At 40.4% G+C, this 19830-nt stretch overlaps 1 protein-coding gene across 22 annotated transcripts in view; it reads right to left on the bottom strand.

The window, feature by feature from the left end:
* The window catches only part of LOC112580248, a 454297-nt gene extending 451174 nt beyond the window's left edge, over positions 1–3123 (bottom strand). For 3 of the 22 annotated variants that reach the window (XM_044931971.1, XM_044931974.2, XM_044931975.2), the window contains exon 1: positions 2410–3121. In XM_044931971.1, the coding sequence (XP_044787906.1) occupies positions 2410–2655 (246 nt within the window). In that variant the 5' untranslated portion in view covers positions 2656–3121. Of the gene's footprint in view, positions 1–2031; positions 2070–2409 lie in introns of those variants that run through there. The other 19 variants (XM_044931979.2, XM_044931984.2, XM_044931973.2 and 16 more) reach the window with 17 other exon arrangements.
* Between the last annotated feature and the right edge of the window lie 16707 nt (positions 3124–19830).

Below are 19830 nucleotides of genomic sequence, written 5' to 3' on the forward strand. Positions count from 1 at the left end.
TAAAGCTGTAATATTATGACATATCTATAAATTAGCTAAAATGAACCCCAAACTTTTGTGAAGATGTGGGATGCTCAGAAGGCCCATATGTTGTTCACGGGATTGCAAAATATTACAACCATTCTGAAAAGGGTTCTGGTAGTCTCTTACAGTGTTAAACATACATTTAGTCTATAATCAGCAATTTCACTGTAAGGTATTTATGTAAGAAAAATGAAAGCACCTCTCCACAAAAAAGTCTTCTACAAAACTTAACTGTAGCAGCTTTATTCACAACAGCCAAAAACTGGCAGCAGCCCAGCTGTTCATCAAGAGGTGAAAGAATGAAGAAATTATGGCGTATTCATTCAATGAAATGATACTCAGCAATGATGATGAACAAATCGCTGATAGACAAAGCAAAAGCATTACACTAAGAGAGAAGTTTTCATACAAACATATATATTGCCTGATTTCCTTCAGAGAAAGTTCTAGAAAAGGTAAAACTAATCTTTGGTAAGAGAAATCAGGATAGCAGTTATTTCTGAGAGAGCAGAATGACTAGGAAAGGGCACCATGGAGCCTTCTGGGTTTCTTGAACTATCTTGATAAGAGTGTGGCTTACATACTTGTAAGATCTGTACATTTCACTGTATTTAAACCTTAATTTTACGAAATCTTTAACTTTTATTTGTAGAAACTGGTGACTTTAAAATCATCTTGAGAACCTAGAAGAGCTAAACAATCTTGAAAAAGAGTAAGATAAGGACTTATACTGCCTTGATACTTGCCAGATTTCAAGATTTACCATAAAGCCATGGTAATCAAGACATTGTGATGTTGGTAATGAAAGACACATAAATTAGCAGAACAGAGTCCAGAAAGATCCATGCTTATATAATCAATTGATTTAGGGGTAAAGGAATCTAAGCAATTCAATGAGGGAAAAGACAGGGTTTTTTCCCCAACAAATAGTACTGCAACAAGTAGCTATCTATAAGGAGTAAAACAACTTCAACTCTTGCCTCATGCCACACACAAAAGTTAATTCAAGATGGATCATTATTTATCTCATCTCTGCATCTTCTACAATAAAAAATAACCCAACCAATAAATAATGCACTAAAACTTAGAATTATAAAACTGCCAAAAGAAACCACAGGAGAATACCTTTGCAACTTTAAAGCAGACACGGATTTCTCACATAGGAATGAAAAAGCATTCATCATAAAGGGAAAACTTTTTTTTTAATTTATGAAAAGACATTATTAAGAATAACTGGACTTCCCTGGTGGCACAGTGGATAAGAATCTGCCTGCCAAGGCAGGGGACATGGGTTGAATCACTTGGTCTGGGAAGATTTCACGTGCCTCAGAGCAACTAAGCCCGAGTACCACAACTACTTTGTCCACGTGCCCCAACTACTGACGCTTGAGTGCCTGGAGCCCCTGTTCCACAACAAGAGAAGCCACTGCAATGAGAAGTCCCAGCAGAGAACAAACAGTAGCCCCTGCTCACCCCAAGTAGAGAAAGTCCAGACACAGCAACAAAGGCCCAGTGCAACCATAAATAAATAAGTTGAATATGTTAGGCACAGATCGGGTGAAAACTTACAAACGTATTCACAAAACACACATCTAACAAGCCTCTGGATCTAAAACATACAAAGAACTTCTCAAACCTCAATCATAAAAAGACAACCCAATTTTTGAAATGAGTAAAAAGACTTGAACAGGCAATTCACAAATGAATATACGTGAGGGTGGCTCAATAGCATGAGTCATCAAGAATATGCAAATTAAAACAAAGATGATATACAATTATGCACACACTATGATGGCTGACATTCAAAAGACTGGCAACATCAAATTCTGATGAGGATGTGGAGCACAACAATGTCAGGAAGATAAAATGGCCAGTTTAGCAATCCCTCTAGCAATTTCATATACAGTTAAGCATTCACCACCCTTAGGACCCAGCAACTCCACTTGTGTACAGTCTACCTCAGAGTTATCCTGGTTCAGTTCCAGACCACCATTAAAAAGCCAGTACCTCAGCAGAGCAAGTCATGCAAACATTTCGGTTTCCCCGGTGCAAGTAAGGTGGTTCACTCAGTGGTTCACCAATCTGTCTCTTGCTTCAGCAGGATTTGGTCAGAACAGACCCAGGGACGCCCCCTCCTCCAGCCTCTGACCACCCTCCAACCTTTTTCTCAAGCTGCACCTTTGGAAACAACCACTCAGCTATCCTCAGCCTCCGGGACCAGCCCACATTGCTTTTTTTGTTTTGTTTTGTTTTGAGCTTAGCTCCTTATTACCTATCAACCAATGGACACTGGTTGAGCTCCCAGATTTAGTAGAACTATGCCACCCCAGTGGAGGTGTTGTCAATCATCTGGTCAACAGGCATCTGCGGGCCTCCCGCACCTACCTCTCTCTGGGCTTCTCCGGGGCAACGATGTGGCTCCGGAGGGTGTGAGCCAAATTTTTCCGCAAACTGTCTGAGGAGAAACTCCAGAGATCCCAATGTCTCTCGAAAATGCAAAACCACTGTGGTGGCCACGCCCTCTTCTGGCATGCTCAGACCATCCCAAGATGAGTGGGGTAAAATCCAGGATGCCAAGGAAGCCCTCGCGGTCCTGGAAAAGCACCTGAACCAGGCCTTCCAGATCTGCATGCCCTAGGTTCTGCCCCGGCAGATCCCCAGCTCTGTGACTTCCGGGAGAGCCGCGTCCTGGAGGAGCAGGTGAAACTCATCAAGAAGGTGCGTGACCACGTGACTGACCTCTGCAGGTTGCCTGGTCCCCAGGGTGGGCTGCATCAGTATCTCTTCCAAATGCTCACCCTTTCAGCACAACTAGAAGCCTCCCAAGACCCAACAGCCTTTGAGTCCCTCTGGCATCCTCCGGGTGTCAAGACTTCTGCCTGAAGGTTCTCTCTGCAGCCACTAGGCAGCTTTTTAACCATTCTGGAGCCCTTGCTCACGCGGTGGACCAAATGGAAACAATAAACATTTTTAAAGTGGCCCACCAAAAAAAAAAGTTTGGTTTACAGGATACTGTAATCCTTTACGTATCCCTGGTGGCTCGGACAGTAAAGAATCTGCCTGCAATACAGGAGACCTGGGTTCAATCCCTGGGTTGGGAAATCGATCCTCTGGAGAAGGAAATGGCAACCCACTCCAGTATTCTTGCCTGGAAAGTTCCATGTACGGAGGAGCCTGCTGGGCTACAGTCCATGGGGTCACAAAGAGTCAGGTACAACTGAGCGACTAAACACAAAGCACCATTTATGTCTAAAAAAATAATGTCCCTACCTTAATTTTAAAATACTTTATTGCTAAAAAGTGCTTCAGAACGTCCATCTTCTTTTTGCAACAGTAACATTAAAGATCACTGATCACAGCACAACGTAGCAAATATAATAATTATGAAAAAGTTTAAAATATTGCAAGAATTTCAAAAAGATGACACAGAGACATAAAGTGATCAGATGCTTTGGGAAAGTGGTGCCAAAGAGACTTGCTTGATAAAGGGTTGTCACAAACCTATTTGTAAAAAAAAAAACCCAGTGCCTGTGAAGCACAATTGAGCTAAGTGCAATAAAATGAGGCCTGCCTGTATTTACTCAAAAGAAATGAAAATGTGCACAATAAGAGTTGAACAAGAATATCCACATCAGCTTTGTTCATAATAGCCCAAAACTAGAAACAACCCAAATGTCCTTCAACAAGTGAGGGGATAAACAATGGAGTTATAATCATACTACAGAAGTTAACCCAGCAATAAAGAGGAATGAATTACTGATACATGCAACAACGCAAATGAGCCTCAAAGACATGATGCTGAAAAAAGCCAGATACAAAAGAATACATCCTGCACAATTAGATTTATATGGAGTTCCAGAACAGGCAAAATTAATCTCTGTTGAAAGAAATCAGAGCAGTGTTTTCCTGAGAGCCAGAGGGAAAGATGGACTGGAAGGAGGAGTTAGAATGTTGTTTTTTTTTTAGGGGAGGGAAATGTTCTGTGTCTTGACAGAGATGTGGGTTACATGGCAACATTCATTTGCAAAAACTCATTACACTGTGCTATGAAGATCTGTGCATTTCACTGACTATTAATTATATGTCAATTAAACAATAAGGAGCTAACATTCTTTTAAAGAAGAAGATATGGGGGGAAAGCATATTTAAAACAAGAGCCTGAGAAAATATCAGGGCACAGGAAAGAGTCTGCCTGCAATACAGAAGACCCAGGTTCAATCCCTGGGTCGAGAAGATTCCATGGAGAAGGGCATGGCAACCCACTCTAGTATTCTTCCCTGGAAAATCCCATGGACAGAGGAGCCTGGTGGGCTACAGTCCATAGGGTGGTAAAAAGTTGGACACGACTGAAGCAGCTTAGCACGCACGCACACACGCACATAGAACACATATTCAAAAAACAAATCTCCAAAATGTTAGTGTGACTGCTGGGAGCAAGCCATTTTTCTCAGTAGTGTGGGGGTGGTCTCATCATTTCCCCATCCCCCTTCCATAAACCTAGAGGATCACAAAGAGTGATTGCTGCGGTGGCTTAAATCCCAGATGAGACAAACCAGTTTTGCATGTTAACCTCTGAGACACTTACACGGAGAAGCCCACATTCACAAGGGGAGACACTGACTGGTCCCTAAGATGCTGCATCATCAGTGAGATTTGAATCTCCACCCCTCACTGCTCTCTTATTCAAAGTGAAGCCAGATGAATGAATGGCACTGCTGATTAGAAGTGATTGGGTCCTAGGGTAACAAGCAAGAGCATTAGTGGGCATAAGGAGAAATTTTCTCCTAGAAACTAGAAGTTGATTCCAAGAGTTTACCTTCAACAGCTGTTGGGGAACAGAGGCAAGTTAAATAGAGGAGATGCGTCATACCCAAACCCTTCCCTTCTCCATCAAGCGGGAGTGTGTAGACCCCTCACTAAGCCAAGTGTGGCCATGAGCCAGTAGCATCAATGTTACCCGGAAACTTGTCAGAAATATGGAACCTCAGGCCCCACCCCAGACCTGCTGAATCAGAGTCTGTATTTCTGCAGAATCCCCATGTGATTCATGTACACATAGAAATTTGAGAAATGCTGCTGGGAGTTCATCACTTTTTATTTAACAAACATATATATACTTTTTATTTTGTGCCAGACACTGTTCTACATGTTTTATTTTTATTTTCTCAATATATTTATTGAAAGATAATTGCTTTACAGAATTTTTTTGTTTTCAAACTGCAACATGAATCAGCCAAAGGTATACCTATGCTGCTGCTGCTGCTGCTGCTAAGTCGCTTCAGTCGTGTCCGACTCTGTGCAACCCCATAGAAGGCAGCCCACCAGGCTCCCCCGTCCCTGGGATTCTCCAGGCAAGAACACTGGAGTGGGTTGCCATTTCCTTCTCCAATGCATGAAAGTGAAAAGTGAAAGTAAAGTCGCTCAGTCGTGTCCGACTCCTAGCGACCCCATGGACTGCAGCCCACCAGGCTCCTCCGTCCATGGGATTTTCCAGGCAAGAGTACTGGAGTGGGGTGCCATTGCCTTCTCTGAAAGTATACATATATCCCCTCCCTTTTGAAGCTCCCTCCCATCTCCTGCCCCATCCCATCCCTCTAGATTGATACAGAGCCTGTGTTTGAGTTTCAAAGCCATGTAACAAATTCCTGTTGGCTATCTATTTTACATATGGTAATATAAGTTTCCATGTTACTCTTTCCATACATCTCACCCTCTCCTCCCCTCTCCCCATATCCATAAGTCTATTCTATATGTCTATTTCTCCATGTCTATTTCTCCATTGCTTCCCTGCAAATAAATTCTTCAGTACCATTTTTCTAGATTCCGTATATATGTGTTAGAATACGATATTTATCTTTCTCTTTCTAATTCACTTCACTCTGTATAATAGATTCTAGGTTCGTCCACCTCATCAGAACTGATTCAAATGCATCCTTTTTTATGACTGAGTAATACTCTATTGTGCATATGTACCACAATTTCTTTATCCATTCATCTGTCGATGGACATCTAGGTTGCTTCCATGTTCTAGCTACTGTAAATAGTGCTGCAATGAACAATGAGATACATGTGTCTTTTTCAATTTTGGTTTCCTCAGGGTATATGGCTAGGAGTGGTATTGCTGGATTATATGGTGGTTTTATTCCTAGTTTTTTAAGGAATCTCCATACCATCTTCCATAGTGGCTGTATCAATTTACATTCCCACCAACGGTGCAAGAGCATTCCCTTTTCTCCACACCCTCTCCAGCATTTATTGTTTGTAGACTTTTTGATGATGGACATTCTGACTGGGGTGAGGTGATATCTCATTGTGGTTTTGATTTGCATTTCTCTAATAATGAGCAATGTTGAGCATCTTGTCATGCGTTTGTTAGCCATCTGTATGTCTTCCTTGGAGAAATGTCTGTTTAGGTCTTTTTCCCACTTTTTGATTGGGTTGTTTGTTTTTCTGGTATTGAGTTGTATGAGCTGCTTGTATATGCTGGAAATTAATCCTTTGTCAGTTGTTTCCTTTGCTATTATTTTCTCCCATTCTGAGGGTTGTCTTTTCACCTTGCTTAGTGTTTCCTTTGCTGTACAGAAGCTTTTAAGTTTAATCAGGTCCCACTTGTTTACTTTTGTTTTTATTTCTGTTACTCTAGGAGGTGGGTCATAGAGGATCTTGCTTTGATTTATGTCATCGAGTGTTCTGCCTATGTTTTCCTCTAAGAGTTTTATAGTTTCTGGTCTTACATTTAGGCCTTTAATCCATTTTGAGTTTATCTTAGTCTATGGTGTTAGGAAGTGTTCTAATTTCATTCTTTTACATGTAGCTGTCCAGTTTTCCCAGCACTATTTATTGAAGAGGCTGTCTTTGCCCCATTGTATATTCTTGCCTTTGTCAAAAATAAGGTACCCATAGGTGTGTGGCTTTGTTTCTGGGCTTTCTATCTTGTTCCATTGGTCTGTATTTCTGTTTTTGTGCCAGTGCCATACTATCTTGATGACTGTAATTCTGTACTATAACCTGAAGACAGGTAGCTTGATTCCTCCAGCTCCATTCTTCTTTCTCAAGACTGCTTTGGCTGTTTGGAGTCTTTTGTGTTTCTATACGAATTGTGAAATATTTTGTTCTAGTTCTGTGAAAAATGCCATTGGCAATTTGATATGGATTGCACTGAATTTGTAGACTGTATTTGGTAGTATAGTCATTTTCACAATATTGATTCTTCGTACCCAGGAACATGGAATATCTCTCCATCTGTTTATGTCATCTTTGATCTCTTTCATTAGAGTCTTATAATTTTCTGTATACAGCTCTTTTGTCTCCTTGGGTAGGTTTATTCCTACATATTTAATTATTTTTGTTGCAATGGTGAATGGGATTGAGTCCTTAATTTCTCTTTCAGATTTTTCATAGTTAGTATATAGAAATACAAGTGATTTCTGTGTATTGATTTTGTATCCTGCACCTTTGCTAAATTCACTGATTAGCTCTAGTAATTTTCCAATACTATCTTTAGGGTTTTCTATGTACAGTATCATGTCATCTGCAAACAGTGAGAGCTTTACTTCTTTTCTGATCTGTATTCCTTTTATTTCTTTTTCTTCTCTGATTGCTGTAGCTAGGACTTCCAGAACTATGCTGAATAATAGTGGTGAAAATGGACACCCTTGTCTTGTTCCTGATCTTAGGGAGAATACTTTCAGTTTTTCACCACTGAGAATAATGTTTCCTGTAGGCTTATCATATATGGCCTTTACCATGTTGAGGTAGGTTCCTTCATGCCCATTTTTTGAAGAGTTTTATTGTTACCCTGCTTATTTAACTTATATGCAGAGTACATCATGACAAATGCTGGGCTGGAAGATGCACAAGCTGGAATCAAGATCGCTGGGAGAAATATCAATAACCTCAGATATTCAGATAACACCACCCTTATGGCAGAAAGTGAAGAGGAACTAAAGAGCTTCTTGATGAAGGTAAAAGAGGAGAGTGAAAAAGTTGGCTTAAGGCTCAACATTAAGAAAACTAAGATCATGGCATCCCGTCCCATCACTTCATGGGAAATAGATGGGGAAACAGTGAAAACAGTGGATGACTTTATTTTGGGGGGGGGGGTTCCAAAATCACTGCAGATGATGATTGCAGCCATGAAATTAAAAGACGTTTATTCCTTGGAAGGAAAGTTATGACCAACCTAGACAGCATATTAAAAAGCAGAGACATTACTTTGCCAACAAAGGTCCATCTAGTCAAGGCTATGGCTCTTCCAGTAATCACATATGGATGTGAGAGTTGGACTATAAAGAAAGCTGAGCACCAAAGAATTGATGCTTTTGAACTGTGGTGTTGGAGAAGACTCTAGAATCTTGAAGAAGACTCCAAGAGTCCCTTGAGCTGCAAGAAGATCCAACCAGTCCATACTAAAGGAGATCAGTCCTGGGTGTTCTTTGGAAGAACTGATACTGAAGCTGAAACTCCAATACTTTGGCCACCTGATGTGAAGAGCTGACTCATTTGAAAAGACCATGATGCTGGGAAAGATTGAGGGCAGGAGGAGAAGGGGATGACAGAGGATGAGATGGTTGGATGGCATCACCAACACAATGGACATGAGTTTGGATAAACTCCAGGAGCTGGTGATGGACAGGGAGGCCTGGTGTGTTGCAGTTCATGGGGTCACAAAGAGTCAGACACGACTGAGCAACTGAACTGAACTGAACTGAACTGAATCATAAATGAGTGCTAAATTTTGTCAAAGGATTTTTCTGCATCTATTGAGATTATCATATGGTTTTTATTTTTAAATTTTTTAATATAGTGTATCACATTGATTGATTTGCATATATTGAAGAATCCTTGCATTCCTGGAATAAAACCCAACTTGATCATGGTGTATGAGCTTTATGATGTGATGCTAAATTCTGTTTGCTAAAATTTTTATGAGGATTTTTTCATCTTTGTTCATCAGTGATATTGGCCTGTAGTTTTCTTTTTTTGTGTTTTATTTGTCTGGTTTTGGTATCAGGGTGATGGTGGACCAGTAGAATGACTTTGGAAGTGTTCCTTCCTCTGCACTTTTTTAAAAGAGTTTTAGAAATATAGGCATTCAGTTCAGTCACTCAGTTGTGTTCGACTCTTTGTGACCCCATGGACCACAGCACGCCAGGCCTCCCTGTCCATCAACAACTACCAGAATTTACTCAAACTCATGTCCATTGAGTCGGTGATGCCATCCAGCCATCTCATCCTCTGTCATCCCCTTCTCCTCCTGCCCTCAATCTTTTCCAGCATTAGGGTCTTTTCAAATGAATCAGTTCTTCACATCAGGTGGCCAAAGTATTGGAGTTTCAGCTTCAACATCAGTGCCTTCAAGGAATATTCAGGACTGATATCCTTTAGGATGAACTGGTTGAATCTCCTTGCACTCCAAGGGGCTCTCAAGAGTCTTCTCCAACACCACAGTTCAAAAGCATCAATTCTTCGGTGCTCAGCTGTATTTATAGTCCAACTCTCACATCCATACATGACCACTGGAAAAACCATAGCCTTGACTCAGTTCAGTTCAGTTCAGTCCCTCAGTCATGTCCAACTCTTTGCGACCCCATGATTCACAGCATGCCAGGCCTCCCTGTCCATCACCAACTCCCGGAGTTCACCCAGACTCACGTCCATTGAGTCAGTGATGCCATCCAGCCATCTCATCCTCTGTCGTCCTCTTCTGCTCCTGCCCCCAATCCCTCCCAGCATCAGAGTCTTTTCCAATGAGTCAACTCTTCGCATGAGGTGGCCAAAGGACTGGAGTTTCAGCTTTAGCATCATTCCTTCCAAAGAAATTCCATGGCAAAGTAATGTCTCTGCTTTTTAATATGCTGTCTAGGTTGGTCATAACTTTCCTTCCAAGGAGTAAGTGTCTTTTAATTTCATGGCTGCAATCACCATCTGCAGTGATTTTGGAACCCCCCAAAAAATAAAGTCAGCCACTGTTTTCACTGTTTCCCCATCTATTTGCCATGAAGTGATGGGATCAGATGCCATGATCTTAGTTTTCTGAATGTTGAGCTTTTAAGCCAACTTTTTCACTCTCCTCTTTCACTTTCATCATGAGGCTCTTTTTTCCCTAAATGTTTAACAGAATTCTCCTGGAAAGCCATCTGGTGCTGGGCTTTTGTTTTGGGGGAGATTTTTTATCACAGCTTCAATTTCAATGCTTGTAATTGGGTTGTTCATAATTTCTCTTTCTTCCTGGTTCAGTCTTGGAAGATTGAACTTTTCTGAGAATCTGTCCATTTCTTCCGGGTTGTCCCTTTTATTGCCACATAGGTGTTCGTAATAGTCCCTTATAATCCTTTGTATTTCTGCATTGTCTGTTGTAACTTCTCCTTTTTCATTTCTAGTTTTGTTGATTTGATTCTTCTCTCTTTTTCTTGATGAGTCTGGCTAAAGGCTTCTCAATTTTGTTTATCTTCTCAAAGAACCAGCTTTTAGTTTTATTAATCTCTACTACTGTTTCTTTCATTTCTTTTTCATTTATTTCTGCTCGGATCTTTATGGATTTCTTTCCTTCTACTAATTTTGGGTTTTTTTGTTCTTCTTTTTTCAGTAGTTTTAGGTGTAAAGTTAGGTTGTCTATTCGATGTTTTTCTTGTTCCTTGAGGTGGGATTGTATTGCTATAAATTTCCCTCTTAGAACTGCTTTTGCTGCATCCATTACGTTTTGAGTTGTGTTTTCATTGTCATTTGTTTCTAGAAATTTTTTTATTTCCTTTTCGATTTCTTCAGTAACCTGTTTGTTATTTAGAAACGTGTTGTTTAATCTCCATGTGCTTGTGTTTTTTACAGTTTTTTTCTTGTAATTGATATCTAGTCTCATGGCATTGTGGTCAAAGAAGATGCTTGATATGATTTCAATTTTCTTAAATTTACTGAGGTTTTATTTGTGACCCAAGATGTGGTCTATCCTGGAGAATGTTCCATGTGCACTTGAGAAGAAGGTGTATTCTTCTGCATTTGGATGGAATGTCCTGAAGATATCAATGAGATCCATCTCGTCTAATGTATCATTTAAGACTTGTGTTTCCTTATTAATTTTCTGTTTTGATGATCTGTCAATTGGTGTGAGTGGGGTGTTAAAGTCTCCTACCATTTTTGTGTTACCATCAATTTCTCCTTTTATGTCTGTTAGTGTTTGTCTTATGTATTGAGGTGCTCCTATGTTGGATGCATAGATATTTACAATTGTTAGTCCTCCTCTTGGATTGATCCCTTGATCATTATGTAGTGTCCTTCCTTATCTCTTGTAATCTTCTTTATTTTAAGGTCTATTTTGTCTGATATAAGGATTGCTACTCCAGCTTTCTTTTGCTTCCCATTTGCATGGAATATATTTTTCCATCCTCTCATTTTCATCAATCTATATGTGTCTTTAGGTCTGAAGTAGGTTTCTTGTAGACAGCATATATATGGGTCTTGTTTTTGTAACCATTCAGCCAGTCTCTGTCTTTTGGTTGGAGCATTTAATCCATTTACATTTAAAGTAATTATTGATATTTATGTTCCTATTGCCATTTTCTTAATTGTTTGGGATTGATTTTGTAGATCTTTTTACTTCTCTCATATGTCTTGACTATATAAGTCCCTTTAACATTTGTTGTAAAGCTGGTTTGGTGGTACTGAATTCTTTTAACTTTTGCTTGTCTGAAAAGCTTTTTATTTCTCCATCAATTTTGAATGAGATCCTTGCCAAGTACTGTAATCTTGGTTGCAGATTTTTTCCTTTCAATACTTTAAATATATCCTACCATTCCTTTCTGGCCTGCAGAGTTTCTGCTGAAAGATCAGCTGTTAAGCCTATGGGGTTTCCCTTGTATGTTACTTGTTGCTTCTCCCTTGCTGCTTTCAATATTCTTTCTTTGTGTTTAGTCTTTGTTAGTTTGATTAGTGTGTCTTGGCGTGTTTCTCCTTGGGTTTATCCTGTATGAGACTCTTTGTGCCTCTTGGACTTGATTGACTATTTCCTTTTCCATATTGGGGATATTTTCAACTATAATCTCTTCAAAAATTTTCTCATACCCTTTCTTTTTCTCTTCTTCTTCTGGGACCCCTATAATTTGAATGTTGGTGCATTTGATATTGTCCCAGAGGTCTCTGAGACTATCCTCAGTTCTTTTCATTCTTTTTACTTTATTCTGCTCTTCAGAACTTATTTCCACCATTTTATCTTCCAGCTCACTGATTTGTTTTTCTGCTTCAGATATTCTGCTACTGATCCCTTCTAGAGTATTTTTAATTCAGTAATTGTGATGTTTGTTTCTGTATGTTTATTCTTTAATTCTTATAAGTCTTTGTTAATTGATTCTTGCATTTTCTCCATTTTGTTTTCAAGGTTTCTGATCATCTTTATTATCATTATTCTGGATTCTTTTTCAGGCAGTTTGCCTATTTCCTCTTCATCAATTTGGACTTGTGTGCTTCTATTTTTTTCCTTCATTTGTGTAGTATTTCTCTGCCTTTTCATTATTTTTTTTAACTTATTGTGTTAAGGTTGACTAAGGCTTCAAGGTTGAATTCTTTCTTCCTTTTGGTTTCTGCCCTCCTAAGGTTGGTCCAGTGGTTTGTGTAAGGTTTGTATAGAGTGAGATTTGTGCTGAGTTTTTGTTTGTTTGTTTGTTTGTTTTTCCTCTGATGGGCAAGGCTGACTGAGGTGGTAATACTGTCTGCTGATGATTGGGTTTATAGTTTTGCTTTGTTTATTGTTTAGATGAGGCATCCTGCACAGGGTGCTACAGGTGGTTGGGTGATGCCAGGTCTTTTATTCAAGTGTTTTCCTTTGTGTGAGTTCTCACTATCTGATACTCCCTAGGGTTAGTTCTCTGGTAGTCTCAGGTCTTGGAGTCAGTGCTCCCACTCCAAAGGCTCAGAGCTTGGTCTCTGTTCAGGAATGAAGATTCCACAAGTGGTTTGTTATGGCATTTAGTGAGATTAAAACAAACATCCAAAAACAAGAAACCAAATATGAATCCCAGCAAATGGCAGTTACAAAATCAGGCAAATAATAATTAAAATAATAGAATATACACATATACATACACACCCATGAGCAAAGTGAAAACAGTCCAACAAAAATAAAGTACAGTAGATTGACTCAGCGAACAAAGTAAATCAAAAATTATATTTATCAGTTAAGAACAAAACTAACTAAAGCACAAACTGGAAAACAAAACTAAAGCAAGGTGTTAAGTGGGAAATAAAGCAATAAAAACAAATGTTACAAATATGTTGAAAGGAAAGGAAAGAAAGAATAGATAGACAAAGTTAAATAGAGGTAGATGCAGAAGATTTATATACATTAAAGATTAACTGCAAGTGGAAATGAACAGTAGAAAAGGCAAACAAAGGAATAAATGTAGAAAAAATATAATAGGCTTTAAAAAATTAAAATTATTAAAAAGGAAATAAAGGAAGAAGAAAGAAAATGGGAAAAAAGAATGGAAAACTCCACAGAAATGCAAATGCCCAATGTAGAGGCAGAGGTTTATAGCAACAATAAAAAGTGTGACTGAATATACACATATACATATACACCAATAAGCAAAATCAAAACAGTCCAACAAAAATACAGTACAATAGATTGACCCAGTGAACAAAAGAAACCAAAAATTATATCTACCAGAGCAAAACTAACTAAAACACAAACTGGAAAACAAAACTAAAGCGAGGTGCCAACTGGGGAACAAAGCAATGAAAATAAAACTAACAAAATGCTGAGAGGAAAGGAAAGAAAGAATAGATATGCAAAGTTAAATAGTGGTAGATGAAGAAGATTTATATACATTAAAGATTAACTGCAAGAGGAAATAAACAGTAAGAAAGGCAAACAAAGGAATAAATGTAGACAAAATATAACAGATTTTTAAAAATTAAAATTATAAAAGAGAAAAGAAAAAAAATGGAAGAAAGAAAAAAGGGAAAAAATGGAAAACTCCACAGAACTGCAAAAGCCCAACATAGAGGCAGAGGTTTATAACAACATAAAAAGTGTGACTGCATATACACATATTCATATAAACCCATAAGCAAAATCAAAACAGTCCAACAAAAATAAAGTACAATAGATTGACTTGGTGAACAAAGGAAACCAAAAATTATATCTACCAGAGCAAAACTAACTAAAGCACAAACTGCAAAACAAAACTAAAGCAAGGTGCCAATTGGGGAATAAAGCAATGAAAATAAAACTAACAAATATGTTGAGAGGAAAGGAAAGAAAAGAAAGAAAGAACAGATATGCAAAGTTACATCGAGGTAGATAAAGAAGATTTATATACACTAAAGATTAACTTGGGCTCAAAAATCACTGCAGATGGTGACCGAAGCCATGAAATTAAAAGATACTTACTCCTTGGAAGGAAAGTTATGAACAACCTAGACAGCATATTAAAAAGCAGAGACATTACTTTGCCAACAAAGGTCAGTCTAGTCAAAGCTATGCTTTTTCCAGTAGTCATGTATGGATGTGAGAGTTGGACTATAAAGAAAGCTGAGCACCAAAGAATTGATGCTTTTGAACTGTGGTCTTGGAGAAGACTCTTGAGAGTCCCTTGGACTGTAAGGAGATCCAACCAGTCCATTCTAAAGGAGATCACAGTCCTGGGTGTTCACTGGAAGGACTGATGTTGAAGCTGAAACTCCAATACTTTGGCCACCTGATGCAAAGAGCTGACTCATTGGAAAAGACCCTGATGCTGGGAAAGATTGAGGGCAGGAGGAGAAGGGGACAACAGAGGATGAGATGGTTGGATGGCATCACCGACACAATGGACATCGGTTTGGGTGGACTCCAGGAGTTGGTGATGGACAGGGAGGCCTGGCGTGCTGCGGTTCATGGGGTCGCAAAAGTCGGACACGAATGAGCAACTGAACGAGTAACTGCAAGGGGAAAAGAACAGTAGGAAAAGCAAGCAAAGGAATAAATACAGACAAAATAATAATAGGTTTAAAAAATTAAACTTAAAAAAAGAGAAAGAGAACAAAAAAAAGGAAAACTCCACAGAACTGCAAAACCCCAATGTAGAGGCAGAGGTTTATAACAACAATAAAAAATGTGACTGAGGAAAAATAAAGATGGCTAACAAACACATGAAAATATGCTCAACATCACTCATTATCAGAGAAATGCAAATCAAAACCACTATGAGGTACCATTTCACACCAGTCAGAATGGCTGCGATCCAAAAGTCTACAAGTAATAAATGCTGGAGAGGGTGTGGAGAAAAGGGAACCCTCTTACACTGTTGGTGGGAATGCAAACTAGAACAGCCACTATGGAGAACAGTGTGGAGATTCCTTAAAAAACTGGAAATAGAACTGCCTTATGATCCAGCAATCTCACTGCTGGGCATACACACTGAGGAAACCAGAAGGGAAAGAGACACGTGTACCCCCAATGTTCATCGCAGCACTGTTTATAATAGCCAGGACATGGAAGCAACCTAGATGTCCATCAGCAGATGAATGGATAAGAAAGCAGTGGTACATATACACAATGGAGTATTACTCAGCCATTAAAAAGAATACATTTGAATCAGTTCTAATGAGGTGGATGAAACTGGAGCCTATTATACAGAGTGAAGTAAGCCAGAAAGAAAAACACCAATACAGTATGCTAACGCATATATATGGAATTTAGAAAGATGATGACAATAACCCTGTGTACGAGACAGCAAAAGAGACACTGATGTATAGAACAGTCTTATGGACTCTGTGGGAGAGGGAGAGGGTGGGGAGATTTGGGAGAATGGCATTGAAACATGTAAAATATCATGTATGAAATGAGTTGCCAGTCCAGGTTCAATGCACGATACTGGATGCTTGGGGCTGGTGCACTGGGATGATCCAGAGGGATGGAATGGGGAGGGAGGAGGGAGGAGGATTCAGGATGGGGAACACATGTATACCTGTGGCGGATTCATTTTGATATTTGGCAAAACTAATACAATTATGTAAAGTTTAAAAATAAAATAAAATAAAAAAGAATCTACAGAACAAGTCAGAACATAAGAATAATAAATGTTTTTCTTGAGGCACTGCTGTCAGAGTCCTTTCCCTCGCTGGGAGTCACAGTCCACCTCACCTCCCTAGGATGCCCTCCAACACTATGCTGATCTCTGGACCTGCTGTGGGGGCAGCTCAGATTCTAATCTGGTCCTACTCCTAGGTGTTCTCGCCTCCAATGTCCACAGCTATCAGAAGTAGTGCGTTTTATTTTGTGGGCACTCTCAAAGTCCTTTTATATATTCCATAGACACAGCGCCTGCCTAGTTGATTGTGTGTATTGAATCTGCAGCTTGTACAGCTGGTGGGAAGGTTTGGGGTCTTCTTCCTCAGCCACACTGCCCCTGGGTTTCAATTGTGGTTTTATTTCCACCCCTGCATAGGGTCGTCCACTGAGGTTTGCTCCTGAGGCTTCCCTGGTGGACTTGGGTTTGATTCTGTGAGGGCCAGGTGTGGAGGTGGTGCAGGTGCTTGGGTTGTAGGGGTTCTGGCAGCACCAGGTACTCAGGGGAGTGGGCAGCTAGGGGAGCAGGAAATATAGAGTTCTAGAAGGGTATGACAACTAATATTGGCCAATATGCTCCAGTATTCTGGCCTGGAGAACCCCGCTCCCTGACAGAGAAGCCTGGCGGGCCACAGTATACAGAGTTGCAAAGAGTCAGACACTACCAAAGCGAGCCTGCACGCATAGACACAAGATTCTTTCGGCCTGTGGCAGCTCTGACCAATGAGGGTTGAGCGTGAAGGTGGCACAGCTGGTTGGCTTGTGGGGACCCTGGTGGCACCAAGTGTGCAGGGGCATGGACTGCCTCCATGCAGGAGTTATGGCCCTATCAGAGTCTTTTTTCAAGCCTCTTGTCTGTGGCGATCAGAAGCCCTCTCTGGCCAGTCTTTCTCTGTAGCTCTGCCAATTCAGGCACTTAAAGGGTTCCCTTGCCTGGGGTCTTCTCTGTAGATCGGAGCGTCAGGCACTTAAACGGGCATCCTGAGTGGGGTCCTGCCCTGTAGTTCAGTGCGTCAGGCATTTGATGGGCCAGCCTCTCTATTGTTCAGCTCCAACGCTGGCGTGTGGGGAGAGAGAGGCTATGGTGATGGCCCCACCCTCTACGCATGACTCAGTAATATTTCCTTGTGTCCATGGCTGCCTGGCTTTCCTCCACAGGCATTTCCCACCATGATCTCCTCCCTCACCTCCCCCTGATCTGTCTCTCCACAGTCAACAGCCGCCCTCAGCCTGGGATCACTCCACACTCCCCAAACTCCAGCTCCCAGCTGCTGTGCCTTCCAGGGAACCCACATCCCTGTCTGGGGTATGTATGGCTGCAGCAAGGACAGTCTTATTTTCATTCCATTTAGGCTGCCACAGATCAGCTGTTTCACTCTCAGTCTTAAATGTTTCTCCTCTGACTCAGACAAGTACCCCAATGTGGGGATCAGACCCCTGCTTCAGTTCCCCCACCCACCAAAGGAAGGTCCAGTCTTACTAACACCCCTGTTTTTTCCCCTAGTTCCTTCCTCCTACCGAGTTTTGCGTGGTTCTATATTTTCTTTTCCTCTGGTCAGGTATTCCTCTCTGCTCTCAGCTGGTGTTTGGCATGCACTTCTGTGTCTGAAGGTGTATTACTAAAGTATCCATGGAAAGAGATGTACTCCACCTCCACCTACTCCTCCACCATCTTGTTCTCTCTACATGTTTTATAAACATTAACAGATTTAACCTTTACGGCAGCTTTCTCATTGTAGGTACTGTTGTCATTGTCATTTCAAGGAAGAGAAATATGGGGCACAGAGAAATTAAGTGACTTGCACAAGGTCACACAGGTAATAAGTGGCAGAGCTCGGATTTAAACCCTTGAAGCCTAGCTTCAGTGTCCATGCTCTTAATGACTCTATTATACAGTTGAAATGATTCCAAGAATAAATAAAGGAATTTTTTTTTTTTTTTTGCATTTTTGCAGGGTCCATTTGTATCTTTGGGCTTCCTTTTTGACTCAGCAGTAAAGACTCTGCCTGCCAATGCAGGAGATGTGGGTTCGATCCCTGGGTCACAAAGAAGGAAATGGCAACCCACTCTAGTATTCTTGCCTGGGAAATCCCATGAACAGAGGAGCCTGATGGGCTACAGTCAGTCCCTGGGGTGGCAAAGAATCAGATATGGCTTAGTGACTAAATCACAACAAGGATAATTTTAATCTCTATTTTTGTGTTTGTACATCTATAGTTAATTCTACTGTGATTTGATCATGGGGTACAGGGTTGGGGTACACTTATTTTAGGTGTTCTCCCCAAAAGAATCTAAATATATTTCTCCTATATTCTGTAAAATGACACTGCTTGCCTACTCTTCCCATTCAGGGTTAGAGAACTTGGACATGCGTTCAACTAAGCTTACTAGTCTTCAATACACATCTTTACAAATCTGGAGGGATTCCTTTACTAATAACATAATGACAGGAAATGACTGAATCCACAATACGGAAAGCATTAAAGTAGCTTAGTATCTGATTTATGTTAACAAATATGCATCAAACAGACTACAACTAATAGCCAACATCTCTGCTGTACATTTCTGTACCAAGTGCTCCCAGCAAGCAATCAGTGGAACTTTCAGGCACATGTAGCTTAGGGAAATTATTCTGAAACAATATCAACATTGTCCAGGTCTCACATGCAAAAGAATACACAATCGACCGATTACTTCTTGTGAGAAGATCTGTTCATCTCAATAAAGGAAATTGTTAAACTTTTTAGTGTGGAATCTGCAAAATACACACCTTATCTTCCTGGATTGAATTTTCTGTTTGTGATCCTCTGCAGTGGTGGATCTTAAGAGCAGATCTTAAGATTTTGGCACCACAAACACAACTCTTAGGCTGTGTGCGATATGAATACTCCATTCATTATATGGGAAAGCTATTCAAGCTAGACTTCCTTCCTGTGTTACTTTGTGAAATGTCCCCTGGGTATTATCACTGTTAGCACTTCAGGTTCCCTTATGTTTGGAGGACGGAAAAAAAGGCTGAAATAGTATTTTTGATTGACTAGATTATTCCCCAAAGAACCTATTTGTTCTTGCCTGAGAACAAAGTTATGACCACAACCAATGGCCTCACTCCAAGTACCCTTTCATCCTCAAACTGGTATTTATATTGATGGCTCCTACAAGTCTCCAAAACATGCTTTCTGAGAAGCAGCCTGGTGTAAGACAGTAATTTAAACTTTGCCTGCAGATCAGAATGGCCTGGAGCACTTTTCAGAAATACCAATGTCCGGACGCTGTCCCTGAGATTCTGATTGAATGGGCCGAGGCGAAGCCTGAACTCTGAATCCCTAACACTGCCACAGTCGCTGTAAGGATTAAATGGGATGCGGAATAAGAGGCCCCAGATGCAGTGATTGGCACAGCTACTCACTTGATCAATGCCAATTGTTCCTCTGCCACCTGTGCCCTCCTCCAATTTCTGCTGAGGCAAAGGGAACCCCTAAAATATGATTCTTCTTCAGGGGTGGCAGGGGCAGCCAAGCTCAATGGAACAACTCATTAGAGGAGAAAATGATAGCAGAGCGGGGAGCCGCCAGACACTGACAGGGGATGGAGACACAGAAAGATTGTGTTTTAATGCAGGGCAAGAGGTCAGGAGAATGAAGGAAGAAAAAGTCAGATTTAGTAAAAATCTGATCACCTGGCAATTTTTAAAAGGGTCACTGCCAACACTTTTGTGGCTACATGGAGTACATTTTACTCAGAAAAATGTAGGGGTGGAGGAG

This window comes from Bubalus bubalis, chromosome 18, assembly GCF_019923935.1.
Source record: "Bubalus bubalis isolate 160015118507 breed Murrah chromosome 18, NDDB_SH_1, whole genome shotgun sequence".
Classification (NCBI taxonomy): Eukaryota; Metazoa; Chordata; class Mammalia; order Artiodactyla; family Bovidae; genus Bubalus; species Bubalus bubalis.